The sequence below is a fragment of the Physeter macrocephalus genome, chromosome 1 (genome assembly GCF_002837175.3).
Source record: "Physeter macrocephalus isolate SW-GA chromosome 1, ASM283717v5, whole genome shotgun sequence".
Lineage (NCBI taxonomy): Eukaryota > Metazoa > Chordata > Mammalia > Artiodactyla > Physeteridae > Physeter > Physeter macrocephalus.
The window spans coordinates 58,967,511-58,987,879 of NC_041214.2; the positions used below are offsets into that span (position 1 = coordinate 58,967,511).

Sequence of the window (20,369 nt, forward strand, 5' to 3'; positions counted from 1 at the left end):
ATCTGATGAGTAGAGATGCAAACATCCTCAACCAAAATATTAGCAATCACATTCAACAGCACATTAAAAGGATCATACACCATGAATAAGTGGGATTTTTCCCTGTGAGGCAAGGATTATTTAACAAACAAAAATCAATCATTGTGATTCAGCACATCAACAGAATGAATGATAAAAATCACGTGGTCATACCAATAAGCAATGCAGAAAATCTATTTGATAAAATTCAACACTCTTTCATGATAAAAACTCTCAACAAACTAGGAATAGAAAGAAATTACCTCAACATGATAAAGGCTCTATAATAAATGCCCACAGCTAATATACTCATTTAGAAAAGAACTTTCAGAGTTTTAGTTCATATCAGAAACAAGGCAAGGATGCTCACTCTTGCCACTTCTATTTAACATAGTCCTGGCAATACTAGCCCAAATAACTAGAAATAAATAAGGGGGGAAAAAAGCATCCTAATCAGAAAGGAAGAAGTGAAAGTGTCCCTGTTTGTAGACGATGTAATCTTATATGCAGAAATCTCTAAAGAACACACACACACACGTACACAACTAATAGAGCTAATAAATACATTCAGGAAAGTTGCAGGATACAAAATCAACCTGCAAAAATCAGTTACATCTCTATAGACTAAAATAAACTGTTTGAAAGGAAAATAATCTCATTTACAGTAGTAACAAACAACAATAAAATACTTAGGAATAAACTTGACTAAGGAGATGAAAGATTTGTACACTGAAAACTACAAAACATTACTGAAAGATATTGAAGAAGAAACAGAAAAATAGAAAGATAATCCATGCTAATGAACTGAAATAATTAATATTGTTAAAATGTCCATAGTACTGAAAGTAATCTGTAGATTCAATGCAACCTCTGTCAAAATCCCAATGGCATCTTTTACAGAAATATAAAAAACAATCCTAAAATATATTTGGAACCATGAAAGTCCTTGAATAGGCAAAATAATCTTGAGTAAGTAGAACAAAGATGAAGGCATCACATTTCCTGATTTCAAAATATATTCCAAAGCTACAGTAATTAAAAGTATGGTCTTGGCATAAAAATAAACACATAGGCCAATGGCACAGAATAAAGAGCCCAGAAATCAATCCACACATGTATAGTCAACTGACCTTTGACAAGGGTGCCAAGAATATACAATGAGAAAAGTATAGTCTATTTAATGAATGGTGCTGGGAAAACTGGATATTCACATGAGGAAGAATGAAATCAGATCCTTATCTTACACTGTAGACAAAAATCAAACCACAATGGACTAAAGACCTAAATGTAAAACCTGAAACTGCAAAACTTCTAGGAAAAAACATAAGGGAAAAGCTTCATGACAATGGTCTTGACAAAGATTTTATAGATATGACACCAAAAGCACAGGCAAAAAACCAAAAATAGACCAGTGAGACTACATCAAACTAAAAAGTTTTTGCACAGAATAAGAAACAATCAACAAAGTGAAAAGGTAACCTACAATCCAACAGAGAAAACACTATAACCCACTTAGAAAATGGGCAAAGATTTGAATAGACATTTCTCTAAAGAACACGTACAAATGGCGAACAGATAGATGAAAAGATGTTCAATATCACTAGTCATCACGGAAATGCAATTCAAAACCACAGTGAGGGGCTTCCCTGGTGGCGCAGTGGTTGAGAGTCTGCCTGCCGATGGAGGGGACACGGGCCCGTGTCCCGGTCCGGGAAGATCTCACATGCCGTGGAGCGGCTAGGCCCGTGAGCCATGGCCACTGAGCCTGTGCTCCGCAATGGGAGAGGCCACAACGGTGAGAGGCCCGCGTACCGCAAAAAAAATAACAAAACAAACAAACAAACAAAATAAACACAGTGAGATATCACCTCACACCTGTTGGGATGTCTATTATCCAAAAAACAGGGAAAACAAGTGTTGGTGAAGATGTGGAGAAATTGTATGCCTGTACACTGTTCGTGGGAATGAAAACTGGTGCAGCCACTGAGAAAAACAGTATTAAAATTCTTCCAAAAATTAAAAATAGAACTACCATATGATCCAGCACTCCCATTTGGGGACATTTATCCAAAAAGACTTAAAATCAGGATTTCGGGGGCTTCCCTGGTGGCGCAGTGGTTGCGTGTCCGCCTGCCGATGCAGGGGAACCGGGTTCGCGCCCTGGTCTGGGAGGATCCCACATGCCGCGGAGCGGCTGGGCCCGTGAGCCATGGCCGCTGAGCCTGCGTGTCCGGAGCCTGTGCTCCGCAACGGGAGAGGCCGCAGCAGAGGGAGGCCCGCATACCACACACACACACAAAAAAAAAAAAATCAGGATTTCGAAGAGGTATCTGAACTCCTATATTTATTGCTGCATTATTTACAAGAGTGAAGATACTGAAATAAATGTCCATTGATGGATGAATTGATAAAGAAAATGTGGTATATACAATGGAATTCTATTCAGTCTTCAAAAAGAAGGAGATTCTCCAATACGGGGCAACATGAATAAACCCTAAGGACACTATGCTGAGTAAAATCAGCCATTTATAGAAAGACAAATACTGCACAATTCCACTTATATGAGGTATCTAAAATAGTCAAACTCATAGAATCTGAGAGTTGAATGGTAGTTGCCAGGGGCTGGGGTTCCAGGGGTAATTGGGAGTTGCTATTCAATAGTCATAAAATGTCAATTACACGAGATGAATAAGTTCTAGTGATCTGCTGTACAACACTGTCCCTAGGGTGAAGGATGCTATATCTTAAACTTAAAATTTTAAGAGTAAGTGTCATGTTAAGCATTCTTACTACAAAAAAAAATTAAATTAAAAAAAGGAATTGTTCCTTGGATTAAATACAATAAAATGTAAAATTGCTTCATAGAGTGACTGAAACATGTTGGTATTTAAAAAAATAATAAATCTGATTTAATATGGTCTGATATAGAGAATTAGAAAATAAGCCATCACTTTTTTAAAGAAAGTATTCAAATTGAATTATTCGTCAAAGTCGTCATGAAATCCCAGTGCTGAATTTCTTTCAGTTAAATAGTTAATCAATATGAAACTTACATTAACAGCTTCATCTATTAGACTTTCATCTTTTGTTACATTTGGCAAATCTGGCCAAACCTACAAAAAGAGAAGAAATGGGAAACCAGTTCAAAATAAATTCAGTGTGGTATGACTGTTGTAAACAAAGTGTAATAGAGTTTTAGAAGCATATTACAGATTCAAGATCCCCAGATCAGTAATTCCTTCAATTATTTTTTCCAGTTTGTGATCTGGTATATGTATCATTTGCAAACTATTCCCATTTTCCATATTAATCTCCTCTTTAGTAGGGCAAATAAGGAAAAGAATACCATCCTTTGTGGTCGGTAGCAATTTTGAAAACAATGCATGTAACCGAAAGGTCTGGTCAAGAATTAATATGAAAAGGATATTCTAAATTTAATTTAATGTGGTATATTAAAACACTTTCTACAATTACTCCAGGATTAAAATCTAAAAACAAAAAGTATATTTTTATATGAAAGGAATTGAAGATCTGAGTTGGATGATGCCATGCTGAGGCAAATATCTTCTTGGTTTTTGCAGTTAGTACTAAATCCTCCTCTTTCCCACACACCTACTCCAGCCCCTGCCCCCCTGCCTATCAATGTTTTCTTCTACCGCAACCACAAACACAGAACAGAGTCCAAATTCAATCAGGCCAAAAGCTCTGGGATTTAAATCTATGTTGTAGAAATTAGAAAGTCCCATATAAAAATGTAAATAATCCACAGAGTGGTAATTACATACAAGGAATTAGTTACTGATAGAGAATAGTGCTTGAAAGGTAGAAATCTGTGAAAATGTATAGAATGAGAAAATATAAAATGAGGAGAAAGTAAGAAGAAAAATAAATCCCTTTCTATAGCCAGTACTATATACCTGTAATGTTTCTTAAAACATTATGATTTTTCACTGTTTATCACAAAATTTTTTCTATTTTACTTTTACCTTTTTATTTTGAAATATTTTCAGACTTATAGAAACGTCACAAACATTATATCTAGTGTTTTTCTATACACTTCACAGTGCTTCCCCTAATATTAACATATTTATAATCACTGTACAATTATCAAAACCAAGAAATTAACATTAGTAGAACATTATTAACTAATCTACAGTCCATGTTTGAATTTCACCACTTTTATCACTAACATTCTATTTCTAGTCCAAGACCCAAAAAGGCTCCCATATTTCATTTAATTACATCTCCCATTATGGGACTTTTTTCATTCTAGTTATGACTAGTGGATTTTTTCTTTACTATTTATATATAAGCCAAATCATGATGCTTTCTATAATGTGTTAATATACACAGGTCGGGATATTATTGCTTAAATGAAATACAATGAATTATATTCCCTGTTCAAGTCAGGAATACTCTAAGTATAGCTTTTACAAACATTGTTTCTTTTATCAATGAGATGTTTTTAAGAGAAGTACAAACATTTAAATGACCCATGTAGTATAGAATAGCAAATAACCATATTATTAATGTCAGTTTTATAATAAAACACAAGAGGTACCAAGAAATACAATAAAAGACAATTTAAAGATGAAACAAATAGTATTTGGACATAGGACATACAAATTCTTTCTTTGTTTCTAATAATTTGGATTGAACTCAAAGAGTATTATTTTATTTATTACCTATTAAGTCATTACATCTCTCCCTCTGAATATGTTTTTAACTGTGGCTTAATTAAATAGAAACTTTCAAATAGCATTTTTATACTTATTTTCTTTCAAGATATCAATTCAGTACCTTTGCCCAACAAATATCATTGGTGTTAGGCCATTTGACAAAGACATCTTTCTCTTGTCCTCTTTCAAAGGCAGGGTAAGGCTTCGTTTCATTTCCTGAAATTGCTGGATCCTAAAATTAAAATGAAATACAATCCAGGTAACTATGGTATAAAAGTATAGCCACTCTAGTAGCTGTTATAAAATGTTACAATTTTCCATTATTAGATTATTATTATATTGTATTCTCACATGGACTGACAAAGGGACTGATGGCATAAACTTTTTTTGTTCTAGATTGTCTTCTAAATTCCCTAGAAGGAAAATTTAAGAACTTTTGAAAATGTATTAGCTATGATTTCAAGCAAGATTATAGGTGTTTTTCGCTTTGTTTTTATATCTCCGTGGGATTTCTGGCTACCTACCTTGCTTTCTGTAAGATATTGATGAAATATTCTTCCCACTGAATCACTAACTTTTTAAAATAAATTTATTTACTTTTGGCTGCGTTGGGTCTTTGTTGCTGCGCGCAGGCTTTCCCTACTTGTGACAAGCGGGGGCTACTCTTTCTTGCGGTGCGCCGGCTTCTCAGTGTGATGGCTTCTCTTGTTGTGGAGCACGGGCTCTAGGCAGGCGGGCTTCAGTAATTGTGGCACATATGCTCAGTGTAGTTGTGGCTCGCGGGCTCTAGAGCACAGGCTCAGTAGTTGTGGCGCACAGGCTTAGTTGCTCCGTGGCATGTGGGGTCTTCCCGGACCACGGCTCAAACCCGTGTCCCCTGCATTGGCAGTCGGATTCTTAACCACTGTGCCACCAGGGAAGCCCCTGAATCACTACATGACAAGCATAAGAAGTAGCCCCAGAGAATAAGTTGAGAATTGTATAGGAATAGAAATTCCATCATCACGTTGTGATAGTGTCTGTAAATTGAGACCAGTCTGTAGCTTGGGTGATTACTAGAAAACAAACTGCCTTTGATCCCCAGCTTTATTTAGTCTTAAATCTCTAAGGATACACCTAAGAATGAAGGTAGCCTGTGGCAGCCATGTAAATGAAATGAAGTGTTAAAGGAAGAAAGATTTAGACTTGGGAGTAAAATCTAAAATTATATACTTCATATTTTGAAACACCTTTTCCTTCCTCATTCAGGAGAGAAATCTTAACACAACTAAGATAATAAGGCCCAGATAGAATGTAAAATACAAACACTGACCAGGACAATAATGTATCTCATCCCCTCACTTCTTATTTTGTCAACAAACTGAGGAAGGTCATGGAATTCTTCATCAATCGTAAAGTCTAGTTGCCTTTCCATGTAATCAATGTCTGTGTAATGAACATCCTGAAAGATACAAGAATTTTAGTGGGGTAAGATTCAATAGAGGGAGTTTGTCACATTCTATTATACTTATGAAAGTAATAGCAATATGAAAGTTTCAATTCCTAAGAGAATTAATCAAGTAATGTAATGTTCAAGAAATAAAAGTAGCATGTATAGATGCAAAATATTCTAAGAGCAAGTTCGTGTAAGTGCTCTGTTTTGTTAACAGTTCATTAAATAGTAATTTTGATTTAGAAGTACAAATTCTTTCAGATCAGTGTCTTTTGTTATATAATTTCCAAAGGAAATAGGAAGACACAGGAGTAAAAGACTTACGAGGTTATGAAATTATATTAAATGGCAATTTGGAATTTTGTACAATATATAGAAATAGGTATTGCTCTATTTCTGGAAACACAAAGCAAATATGGGATAATTTCAAATAATTCTAGTATTGCCAAAGGGGAAGAAAGAATTATTCGTAAATCCATCAATAATTATAAAATTATTCTTTTATTATCCACCAGTCATTTTTGAAATAACAGCCCAAGCTTAAATAAGCAAAATACTGTTTATGAGTAGGTATTTACAAATATATTTAAAGTAATAAATGCTTATGAATCTTTAATTTAGGCCTAAATAACATTTAAAAAAATTATTTTCTATTAATAGACAATTTCTTCTTCTAGGTGTTATAAAAATATGGCTAGCATAGTAGACCTAATAATGAAAAAATCTCCTTTTTAAAACATTTTTTTCACTTGTGTATTGCTACATCATCAACCTAAACAATTAATTTCCCTATAATAATGTATTCAGGAACCATATATTGGATTCTACTATAGGTACTGATGTCTTATAAATGAGGTCCTTCTTACTCTGCTTAGAATGAGTTCTTATATACAAAGCATTCTATATTTCAATGTTTAAATGTTACCAGGAGGATCCCTGAGATTCCTTAATCTTCCTAAAAAATAAAAATCACAGGAAGTGATTATTTCTGGATACTTAAGAATATTTAGTTTCCCAAACACTGAGGGAAGAAGATATTCTGCAAGTCCACTAATTCTGTATGCCAATATGACAACTATTGTCTATTCCATGGCAAAAATCATTGTTTCACCTCGAATTCTTTTTCTGTAATTTATCACATTAGTTGATGAAATAGGTTCCTATGGACTCTTACTCTCATTTAATGAGAAGAGAAGAAATGTGTTTGACTACCTATGAGACCCAAAGCTTCTGAGAGAAAAGCAAGTGCACAGTGACTTGTTTAGTACAACTCACAGTCATGGAACAGGTGAGAAAGAAGGAAAAGGAATGGTATTATCCCTTTACTTTATCCATCTGATAAAGACTACTAATAAAACTAATATCCAATTCATTTGGTGCTACTAACAAGCACTGATTTTTGCCAAATGCTTAAAATAATTTTAAAGTATATGTGTTTATTTAATTCTGCTTTTATAGATGACATATTTAACACCGTTTTAAAAATTGATATACATACATAGGGGATCTGAGCAGCCACCATGCCATTATATACTTCTTCAACTTGTGAAGTATTTCTATACCCATAAAGACATAACTGGAATCCCAAAGCCCAATAAGGTGGCATGACTGGTTGGCCAATTACCTTTGAAAAAAAAAATTATTTGTGAACAAAGAGAAATACTTTATATTATAAAAAAACTTTATTTTTTTTTAAATGTGCAATCATACTCTATGGTATTGCTTTGTTGTGACTTCTGGAGATGGGCCCAAAAACATATAAAAGTCCAAGATTCCTCCAATTATGCGATATGTTAGAGCAGGAGTTGGTTGAAATGTAACATCTGGAAGTCCAAAATATGATTACATTTTTATCTATGTTATTATTTTATTAAAGTCACATAAAATATGATAAACTAAAAAAAATTGTTTTACCCATTGCATTGCTGTTAAGTAAGAGAACTCCATGAGCATGGCTCTCATCTTCCAGAGCCATGTAATAGGGATGAAATCCATAGGAATTAAGTTTATACTAAAATTAAAAAAAAACATAATATATATTTAAATAATAGAATGTGAATTTTGTAAATGTAATATTTAAATTCACTCTACGATTGAACCTAGGAATTTAAATGTTCCTTCATTGCACATATAAACTATGATTGAATTAAACACTTTTTTTAGAAAATAATTTATTATTTGAAGTGTTACTGCATTAGAGAATGCGAATGAATATACAAATGTGTAACACTCACAAATACTGCCACATTAACTTATGTAAAAAACCATTGGTTTTAGAATAGTTGGGTTTCTTTTCACAGGTTATGTGCCTTAATTTATTTATAAATTTGTACTTTTTTAATAATAGAATGTTCTATAAATGATTAAACTGATCAAAGTACTCAAACTCCTTAAGTACTTAATGTGATAATATTTAAGTTTATATAATATTTTGTATAATATTTTAAACAATAATATGTTGTTTATATACAAAGCATTTTAATTTCATTTTCAGCTAGATCTTTTCATTTTTCAGAATAGAAAATCTATACTCAGGGTCATGAAATATCTTGTCAAGGTTACAAAACTTACAAGTTGATGATCTCTAATCAAATTGATATCATTGACACACACTGAATCCCAGTAACTGATTAGCATGTGAAAAAAAATTTATATATTGAGAATCAAGGTTATATTAACCTAATAATGCCAATACTAATGTTGAAGGTTTTTTTTGGCCCTACCGCGGGGCATGTGGGATCTTACTTCCCAGACCAGGGGATTGAACCCATGCCCTGCAGTAGGAGCGTGGAGTCTTAACCACTGGGCTGCCAAGGAAGTCCCTGAAGGATCTTAAAGAGGTAAATTTTGGTAGAACATATTCTTTCAAGTGGAATAAATGAAAAACAACCTTCATAAATCTGAACTATTGTGATACAAATAAAAGTTGTATGAGCACCTAACAATAAAAAGCAGTTATGACATTATACACATTTATAATCTCATACTGAATATATCCTTTAAGTTCACAACACATGTGAAAAATGGAAATGAGCTAGTATTTTTATTAAAATGTATTTTCCATTATATGTTTAGAAAAATTATAGTTTATATCAGTTGTGCAATGTATTAAATATTCATGAAATGTACACTATTAATAAGAGAAAACATTGGGAAAAGTGATATGAACATATAAAAACATTTTCTAAAGCTGTAACTTGCAATATAACCTCATAAAAATGCACAACTGCAGCTTAGGGTAACAAAGGAAAAAGCATCAAATCTTTATCTAAGGAGTAGAAAAAAATTTCAAGGAGAAGCCAGTTATTTTCTAAAAGCTGAAAGTAAACATGTATTTGACAGGGAATTATGAATCTGAATGTTCTTTCTATGCAGTTGAGAGGGTAAGGAATTGGGTCACAACCTCACTTCTCTCTGTAGTCAATGATGTTATCCATTTGATCCTCTACTTTGACCTGTAATTTATGGTGACTTTTCATTTGTTTTTCAGAAAATCACTCTAGCAGCTCTTGGGATCTCTAGCCCCCTTTCATTGCTTCAATATTGAAGTACAGGCCTACAAAGAAGTGGCTGGGGTCTGAATCATGGTCTTAGTTGCCACTTGGGGTAGTCAAATATTGGTACCTACACCAGGTGGTTGGTCTCTTGTGAACATTCCCCAAGTATGCCAGTTCAGATCTCGCTTAAATGCTGTGGGTTCCACTTCCCCAAAACCATATATATATTCTGATGGTAGGCGTGTAGATATTTGAATGAACTGGCTGTTAAAAGCAAATCCAGGAAGGCGAGAATCCCAACTGAAAACAAAAGAAAACAATTTTATTCCTGTATACACATACAAAAAGTATCACAAATAATAATGGTAATTTTTTCTTAGGTGATATAAAAATCAATTGTATTTTTCTCTATAGGCCTTATCATACCCAGACACAAATGGAACTAGATAATTTTTCCAACACATTTTTTTGGCTAAGTTAAGGAATATCTGAAATATGTTTCATATATTCATATATTCATAATCATATTATGGCTACGTTTGTCTTTAGACATATATTACTTTTTAAAATAAAATTAATATAAAGTTATCAGTAATATATGACCTAGAAGTAATATATGTCCTAGGAATTGAAAGTCCTTTATTGTCTTGTTCCCTTAAGATAATCAGTAAATTTTTACTACATATAGAATAAAAATAAATCAATATCAAAATAAACTATAAGATATAATGGATATTTTAATTCTAAACTCTCTCTATTACTATTCTCAATCATTTTCTTATTCTTTTGTTTTGTATTTATAAAAACATGTGTTTATGAAGAAATCCAGAAGAAATGTGTTACAGAGAATGTCATTTGCAAGAAGATAAAAGAAGAGAAAAGAAAGTTGGCAGGGAAAGGAAACATAAGTATTAAAAAGAATTTGAGACATATTCAAATTTTTATATTAATGATTTTGGAAAAGTATTTACTAAAGAATAATGCTTCCTGAATAACAATAAATAATGCCTCTGCATCAGGAATTTTCTACAAAATTATTTTGCTTCTTATCCTTTGGAACAAAACTATTATCATAACAACAAAATTTTAAAACCATATAAACATAATTTTCTTCATTATTTGTATCCATACTGACAATACCTGAACACATCGTAACAGCATCTTGTAAAGGATAGCAGGGCAAGCTTAAATTACATAGAAGTATCTTTTAATACACTGTAGTTCATAGAGCTTTTTACCAAATAAATGTAATATTTTAAAATTTATATTTATTCATTAGACATAAAAACATATCTATATGTGTATATCTTAATTTCCTTTCATTAATTCCTGGCAAAGATAATATTAACTTTATCAAATTCCAGGACCAAAAAATGCCAATTTCAATAGTTCTAATAAAATATTTACATAACACATTTCCAACTACTTATTTTGACAACACTCATCATGCTTTTCAATAGGAGTCTTGGTTTTGGTTCTCAACTTGATTAGAAGAATGGGTCTGATATTTAATAATGAAATTCATCACATCCAAAGTGTAAATAAAATTTTACACCAACTGTTAATGGTTTGCTAGCTTTAGTTTTTAAATGTTAAAATAAGCCAAATTATTTAATACATACACCTAAAACCATTTTTGGTGTGATGACATGCTAGCACAGTGAAAATATCCTTCATATCAAATAACTGAATCACTTACATAACTCTTCCTGTGCTTCTCCTTCGAATCTGGATGCCAAAAGGATTTTCCTTGATTTCAACATCATAAAGTCTATTTTCATAAGTACTTGTCGGTGTAGCTGGAATGTTTAATGGTACTGGAACTTCATATCTCTTATTTTGGGGGTCATAAATCTATTACAGAGAAATAATGAAAACAGATATATTTTGTTCTTATTGCCAACATATTAGGTACATATCATTAAATAATTTAAATAATGGTTCAAACAAGAATATTTAGAATTCTTATCATAATTCCTAATTTTGTATCCATGGCCCATATATCTATAAAGAATTCCATACACATACATAGATATGTAATGGACTCAAATTATGTACTATATTTTACCTGTTTTAATGTTTTATAATTCATTTTTCCATACAATGAGAAATCTTTAAAAAGAGAACTTTAAAGTTAAATATTCACTTATATGCGTACACAAAATTATTTATCACCTCATGGTTAGACAAAGTTGTTTGAATTTTTTTGCCTTATGTATGATCTTACAATGAATATTAACGCTAATTTATCTTCATTCATGTCTTTATTTCCTCAGTACATTACTTATAAGTGATAGTATTAGGTCAGAGTATTCTAACATTTGTAGGATCCTTGATAAACTATTGGTAAACTGTTTTCCAGAATTAGTGTACTAATTAATAAAATTAATTAATTAAAATTAATTAATTAAAATTAATCACTAAAATGTGTACTCTAATACTATTATATGTTAAACTAAAAAGCATTTATTTCTCAAACTGTCATTTATTTCCTTGCTATGAGGATAAACCATTTTCTACATGATTATTCAACATTTAGCTTTCCCATTCTTTGTATTTGCCTTTAGTTCCTTTTATTTTTAATGAGTATAAGTACTTTAATATTTTATTTAAAATTTTATTTCTTCTTCTGTTAAATGTCTGCTGTGAGGTCTTAATATTTTTCTTGACTGTATGAGTTGAAATTGCTTTCCATTTGTCATATATGAGTCAGTACTATTTCTAATAGTTTTCTTAATGGATTCCCTTGGAGCTCTTAAGTAAAAAATAATTGCTAAGTGTAACTATTGAAAGAAATTATCGCTTTTGTATTTCTTATTGCATTGGCCAGAAAATTCAGATCACTGTTTAAAAAGAAATAATGGAAACAGTAAGCATCCTATTGTGTTTATTTTTTGTTTTGTTTATTTTAATGGGACAACCAACATAGTCCAATTCTAAGTGATTTATCAATTTTTCAAGAATTAAATAATTAAAAAATCACCACTATATGTTTAATTATTCACAAAGTTAGCAAAAACAAAAAAAATTATTTATTGTTCATCTAGCTATGAGCTCTGTAGGAAAAAAAAAGCTTCACTTTATAGAATCAAAATGTCATCAACCCAATTAATAATCCTTAGTATTACATGAAAAATCCAAGCACCAAATCTATTTAAAATCTGTCTTGAGAGATGAATCATGCATTGAGATAGTTTATATTAAACATACCTTAAACTGCAGCATATCATCTTTATGATATTTCACCTCCACATGAAGAGTTGGGATGGGATCAGAAGGTAGCTTTATTCGAGCTTTTACAGTATTCAGCTGGAGGTCAGCTGTTATACCCACTGATGAGTAATGAGTTGACTGGACTAAGTAAGAGTTGTCTTCTTTAGGAAAGTAACACTCAGGTGCTTTGGATCCTAAAGGAGCCTAAAAACAAGAAAAGTTCATTGTCAGAAATTGTAAGCATTGTAATATTTTTTTAAAAAATAAGGTAGACATGTTAATCACACGTTGTATGATTTACAAATGTTATTGTTTAATACTAAAATGAAATTGCAGTCATAGCACAAAATATCTATTAGGCAACATGGCAACCATGTACTAAAATGTTTAGAATATTTATATTTTGACTCTAAAGATAGACAGGTAGAGCAGAACAATCAAATGCCATAGTTTTTCAATTCAGAATATAGATGATTGTGTTGTCTCTGAAAATAATTAAGTTTATTACTCATAACTTTTGATCCCAAGCTTGTTTTTACACATCTTATTGATTACTGCCTTTTTGTGTGTGTAAAATGACTCTACAATAACCCTCAGAGTGGCATGAATTTAAAGTTCTTTTCTTTTACTTATAATCAAAGTATATTATTCCTTATTTCATGACTGGTCTTTCTATTGGTTAATTACATCCTGACCAGTATTATAATAGGAACTGCGGCCAAAGATCAGGGCTAATTGGTTTGTATAGGGGTGGAAGCTAAGACCTCAGAAAAAGAATGAAACACTATGGCATTGATGGCTAGTTGCATTACCACAATCCATTCTCCCATCTTTCTTATTAAATTAATATATTGTTGGAAGAAGAAATGTGCCCATCTATATTTCCCAGTCTCTTTTGAGGAAGTTGTATGTGACCCCCCCCAAATCTCCTTAAAAGTAAAGGATATAAGCTGATTAAATTAGGGTATCCTTTGCTCTTCCACCTTCCAGGCCTGGAATGCATATGTAATTGTATAATAAAACTTTGTGGATGAAAGACAAATGATAAATAGGGGACATTGACAACATTTAGATACCAGAATATTAGGCCTGGGATTTTTTCTGTAATAGAAAAATAAATCCTGTCTTGTTTAACCAAATCAGATTTTAGGTCTCTGATACTTTCAGCTTCAGGCAATCCTTAACTGATAGGAATACTTCAGTACTCATTCCAAAGGCATGGAATCGAGTGCCAATGGAACCAGGAAAATGATTGACTTTAGAAAACGACTTTAGAAAGTCTGTATATGTCTGCTTCATAGCTATCTTTCTACCCAGTATCACTTTCCCTTTATCATTTTATGTGTTCTCATTTATCTTTCTTGGTAGTTTATCAGCATTGTTATTTTTTGTAGTTAGGATGAAAATAATCTTGTGATTTAATTTATGGAAACTGTATAAATCCCATCTAAACCACCCCTTTTCATATAATCTCACTCCCTATGTCCCTCACTTGCTTTCTTATACTCAGTTGCAAAACAACAATGCTGGAAAAATAACCTATCCTCTACATTCTCAGTGCCTACAATTGTGTGGCTGAATGGCTTGAAAAATGCACACAATCATGTAGACTGCTCTCCCTTTATATAATCATGAAAGTGAGAGTGGGTCCAAAAGATCAATCATACTATATATGCCTAGTTCACTCACTATCATACTGCCCTGAAAAATATTTTCCTTTTTTCTCCAGTCACAAAAACCCTCCCTATTCTCATCATCTCCTAATGATTTTCGTTAGTATGGAAAGGAAAGCAATTGGGAGAAAAATCAGAATGAAACACCACCACTACCCACCACCTCTTCACCTCCTGTTACAAAATATGTATGGTCTACGCTTCTATCTAAGGTGAACCATTTCATTCGTGCACCCAATCCCATGCCTCCTTGCCAAAGAAGACATTTCTCCTGCAATTCTCAATTCTCTGTCCTGCATCACTAATATTCCACTTATTATAGGTTATTCTCAATGGCATAAACCAATTTGATTTCTCCCATCTTAAAAGAAACTGTCACCTCACTCATTTCTCCAATTACTGCTTTATTTTTTTATGCTCTACTTAGAGCAAAATATAAAAGGTTCACCATATTCACTATCTCTAGTTTGTCTCTTCATTCTTACTGGAATCTCATTCTCACTCTGACCAGGCTTTAACTCCCAGCACTCTATCAGTATTTCTCTTGCAATAGTTACCAAAGACTTCCATGCTGCCAAATCCATACTTCAGTTTCTAGTTTTTATTTTACTGATTTATAAGTATAATTTGCACAGTTGATAATTTTCTCTGTCTTGAAACGTCTTGTTCACTTGGCTGACAGGAAGCAACATTTTCTTTGTTTTCAACCTACTTCTTTTACAATTCATTCTCAGTCTCTTTTCTGGTTCCTTATCATTTCCCTGAGTCTAAATGTTGGATGATTCAGGGTTTAGTTTTTGACCTTTTCCCTTTTCTAGTCAAGCTCATTCCTTTGATGATGCCCTCTCATCACATGATTTTAAACACTGTATATATGCTGACTCTAAATTTTAGATCTTACCAATGACATAAAATTTTCAATTTCATTAGTTTACATCTCACAATTGGAAAACTGCACTTGGATTTGTATTGAGTACCTCAACCTTAATTTGTCTAAATCTTAACTCTTCCCCTCCATGTTCGTTTCTGCACAGTTTTGTCAATCTTTGTTACTATCAAATTTCTTTTTTCCAGCTGTTTAAACCAAAAACTTGAAGTCATTTTTACTCTTCTCTCATATTCTATATCCAATCAAGGAACAACACTTTTTGGCTTTATCTTAAAAATATGCAGAAAAGTCAAACACTTATTACTAATTCTACCATTACCACTGTGGCTCAATCTACCAATATTTTATTTTGATTACTGTAACAGCCTCTTTCCTGGTCTCCCTGCCTTATTCTTCTAACAGTCTGTTCTCAACACAGAAGCAATTATGGTCCTATTAAGATGGAAATTTAATCTTCTCATTCATCTTTTCAAAACTCTTCAGAAGTATTCTATCTCGGAGTAAAAATCTTAATCCTAAAAATGTTCTAAGTAATTGATCTACATTATTTGTTCCCATATGTCTATAATTTCATCTTCTGCTGTTCTTCCCTTCACTCATTCTGTTTCAGACACGATGGCCTCCTTGCTGTTTGTGGACTATACCAGGTACATTCTTACTTCAGATGTACTTCAGGTTGATGTATTTTCTTTCTGGAATATTATTCCTTCCTTTCTTTCTTTCAACTTTTTTAACCAACACCACCTTCTCAAAGAAACCTTCTGTGTACAATCATTAAAGTAACACCACTGTCATTCTCCACTGCTCCGTCTCCTTTTCTGCTTTATTGTTCTCCATAATACTTATCTAACATAAAACATAATTTTTTAGGTTATCTGTTTGTTTTCCCACACTAGAATATAAACTCTATCAGGGAAGAGGGTTTTGTTTATTTTCTTAATCTAAAACAGTGCCTAGAACATAGTAGTTCTCAAGTATTTGTTAAATGAATCAATGAATAAACAGGATGGTCTAAAGAAACATAAATTTTCTAAATCATCATATTTAATGGACTTCTAATGTTAACGCTTCACTTGTTTGACTTAAAAATCTATGAGGTGTTGAATACTAATATAGTAATGGGAAAAATAAAGTTTTCACATTTTCTTATTAGAAGTTATTGGAGCTTTAGTACCCATCATTTATGTTAATTTTTAAAACTTTTATATTGGAGTATAGTTGATTAACAAGGTTGTGTTAGTTTCAGGTGATAATGAGAGTAAGTGACCATGCACTGAATGCAACGGAGAATGGGTATGGATTTGAATGAAGAGCTGCAATTTAAAAAGAAGATTTTGGAGGCATATTGGAAAGATACTTCACTATTTGGCTTTTATTGATTTCATTATCTTTTCTCTTCCTCACTTCTTTTCTTCAATTCTTCCATAAACTTTCGTAGTGGTAAAGATTATGCTACTTTATCAAGCAATGAGAGGAATGAGGGCCATTTCTCTGGTGGCAGAGATTCTATATATTCCCTCATATAAGTGCAGACATTTCTGGGAAGTTGCTGGCAGATGTGTCTAGACTCTTCTCAGTGTTATAACACATGCATTTAATTTATTTATTATATGAAATAATTTCTTTTTTTGCTGACAAAACCCAATGATGTAACCAAAAGTTCAGAATTTAAAAAATAAAACAAGTGTAGCAAGAGGGGACTTTTCCCATATCCCTTTCTGTAAAAACGTCTACTATCAATGACCATCATTGTTGTTGAAAGTTTTTTTTTAATTAATTTATTTTATTTATTTATTTTTGGCTGCATTGGATCTTTGTTGCTGCACGCTGGCTTTCTGTAGTTGCAGCGAGTGGGGGCTACTCTTCCCTATGGTGTGCAGTCTTCTCATTGTGGTGGCCTCTCCCATTGAGAGCACAGGATCTAGGTGTGCAGGCCCCAGTAGTTGTGGCATGCAGGCTCAGTAGTTGTGGCTCCCAGACTCTAGAGCACAGGATCAGCAGTTGTGGCGCACGGGCCTAGCTACTCCACGGCATGTGGGATCTTCCAGGGCCAGAGGTCGAACCAGTGTGCCCTGCATTGGCAGGAGGATTCCTAACCACTGCACCACCAGGGAAGCCCTGTTCTTGAAAGTCTGACCAAAATTACTGGCAGAAATTGTCACCTCTTAGTGGAACAGATACAGCCCATCAATCAATTTCAGAAATTTTAATAACTTGAGACAATGCTTTTGAAAGACTGCTCCCTACTGGCATAATACCTTGCTCAATTAAGCTAGTCAGCCACAACTAACATCTAACAGAGTGCAACAAATAGAGTTCTAGTTTATTAAATAAAGTAACACTATCCAAAATGCCTGGAAAGCAACTTACACGTCCATTTAGTCTGGAATTTATTAAATTATGTCTTTGGAGAATTAATTAAGATAAAGATAAATTATCTATTAGAAGTCCTAATTTCAAATTCCAAATGCTTCTCTAGCTGAATTTAGTTTATATGCTGTAGAATTAAAATTATAATATGTATGGTTTACTTTGAAATGTTTATGTGAAAGCCATATCATGAATAATTAAAATTCTTATTACCGTTTCCCATAAGCAGCCACGTTCTTCACAGCGTTGTTTAGTTGCAGTGTCTGCATCTGGATAACAAGTAAACTTTTCAGCTTCCAAGAAAGTTTGATCCCATTGAACAGTAAAGTTTCTTCCAAGGTTAAACATGAGATTGTAAATTAGTAGATTCTTTGAAGAGAAAGAAAACATTAAAATATTTCTGACCACTGGACAATTTAAAAATACTTAACATTTTAAAAATGCAGCAACCCCACAGCAATTCTTCAAATCAAATCATTAATAATTTTAATATAATACTAAAAGAAAGAATAGAAAAGAGAAAAGATGGCATGCCACTGAAATAGCTAGAATCACAAGACAGTACTCAAAACTATAAGAAATTATAAAATACTGATGGAAAACATTATCTTTAAATCCAGATGTGTTCAATTATCAGTTCTGATACTTAATGCTCATGAATCTGGGGAAATTATCTACCCTGTTTTATCTTCAATTTCCTCCCCCTGTAAAATGGGGATAATGAATAAATTATCTGTGAAATTTAAAACACCTAGCATAATGCTTGGGGCATACCAGGTATGAAATAAATATTAGTTCCCTCAAGGAAGAAAAAGGCAAGAAAATGTTGACCACTTTGATTGATTTGGAGGCTCCCAGAGTCAGAGGAGGGGAATATTATTTATTTATTTTCCTAATTTTATCCACTGCTTATAATATTTGAGGGACAAGTTACAGAGGAGATAACATGGTATTATGCAAAAAGAAAAAAAAGTGAAATGATAGTGTCCAAGCACAGGAGAATTAGAAAGATGTATCTACAAGTGTCTTTGTAAATATTCATATTAGCATAAAAATAGAAACAGATATAAACTGGGATTGTAAAAACATATAATAAAACAATTTTGTATTATACCCACTTGATAATCTTTGTTAGAGTCATAAAGTTCTCAATAAGCCTGTATTATTTAAATGTATATTGATTAGTTCTTACAGTCCTAGGAATATATACATTATAGTGTATTTACTAATAAAAATAATTAACCAATACATATTTTTATGGAAATTCCTAAGTGAAAAAGTCTGGGCCAGAGGGCTTAGAAGCTAGACAAAAGTCCTCTAAGAAAATGTCCTACATCTCAATTTAGAAGTTATGCTAACATTACTAATATTTAGGAATATAGGAATGGTAGAAATGTAAATGCCAATAAAAATCACTTCCATGTTTTAAATTATTTTTGTCTAACATTTTCAATAATTAATTTTTTACCTGAACCAACATTATGATTAAATATGACATTTTACATATGAGGAAGCTGAGATAACGAGAGATTAATTGTGTTTAAATGCACAGACTGCAGGGCTGGAATTTGAGCCCAATTCTGTTACTCCCTTTCCCTCTCTAGTACACTTGTTAAACAAGGCAAGAACGAGGATAAGAAAGGGACTACTAGAAGGGGAGACTGTAAACAAAAATTTGAAAGAGAAGTACAAGATATATTGAGGACAAAGGGAGTTCATGAAAGGAGAAGTAGAGAGAATTGAAGAAATGGATTCAATCATTATCTTAAGAAGTCTTAAATGAAAGGTAAAACTTTTAGTTTCTTTATCGTATGCAGTAAGTAAGAGTTCAGGGTAGGAGAATGGTATCAGAAAAAATATTAGAAAAGCATACATAAGTGATATCCAAGAAAAAATTAAATAGAGAGGGAGAAGTAGTATCAATTCACCTTAAGGTTGATATCTCAACATAAATTGAGATAAACTAAAATGGAATATTGCCAGCAAAAGGAAAGAAAAGAAAGATATGTAATGAAGAAAAAAAAATCACAAAACCAAGAGGCTGAATGGTTATATAATGTTAAATATGAGAGTATGTGATAACTAAAATATATTAAGATTGTATTTACCTGGTTGGAAGTATCATAAGTGAAATTGTAGTGAGCTCTCATTGGTTGATTATCTTCCATCACTGAAACTTCTGTAACAGTGTCTATCAACCCAAGGATTTTTATAGTCTCAAATGCTAAAGTGGTTCCTTCCTGGTATGACGAATGTGTGCATATAATATCTAATTTGTTCTGAAAAATGTATATAATATTATATATCAAGCAGAAGGTCATTAGATACAAATCAGAAATAACAAGTGTATTTATATTGATTAAATCTTATAGTTCTAAAAATGTATAAATTATAGTGTATTTACTAAATAAAAATAATTAACCAATACATATTTTATGAAAATTGCTAAGTGAAAAACTCTAGACAAGAGAGCTTAGGAATTAGCCAAAATTCTAATAAAATGTTCTACATCTCACATAATTTAGAATTTATTTATGCTGATAATACTAATAATTTAGTATTAAATTATAGCATTATTTGGTATTTAATAATATAGTA

At 32.3% G+C, this 20,369-nt stretch overlaps 1 protein-coding gene across 1 annotated transcript in view; it reads right to left on the reverse strand.

Annotated features, from left to right (window-relative positions):
- SI (sucrase-isomaltase) overlaps positions 1 to 20,369 on the reverse strand; it is a 101,747-nt gene that overhangs the window by 27,962 nt on the left and 53,416 nt on the right. The window contains exons 23-33 of the mRNA XM_007107987.2: positions 19,880 to 20,050; positions 17,985 to 18,140; positions 12,837 to 13,043; positions 11,326 to 11,480; positions 9,758 to 9,926; positions 8,044 to 8,140; positions 7,840 to 7,952; positions 7,628 to 7,753; positions 6,010 to 6,138; positions 4,819 to 4,929; positions 3,072 to 3,131 (exon numbers count right to left, since the gene is read on the reverse strand). Of these exons, the coding sequence (XP_007108049.2) occupies positions 3,072 to 3,131; positions 4,819 to 4,929; positions 6,010 to 6,138; positions 7,628 to 7,753; positions 7,840 to 7,952; positions 8,044 to 8,140; positions 9,758 to 9,926; positions 11,326 to 11,480; positions 12,837 to 13,043; positions 17,985 to 18,140; positions 19,880 to 20,050 (1,494 nt within the window). The remainder of the gene's footprint in view (positions 1 to 3,071; positions 3,132 to 4,818; positions 4,930 to 6,009; positions 6,139 to 7,627; positions 7,754 to 7,839; positions 7,953 to 8,043; positions 8,141 to 9,757; positions 9,927 to 11,325; positions 11,481 to 12,836; positions 13,044 to 17,984; positions 18,141 to 19,879; positions 20,051 to 20,369) is intronic.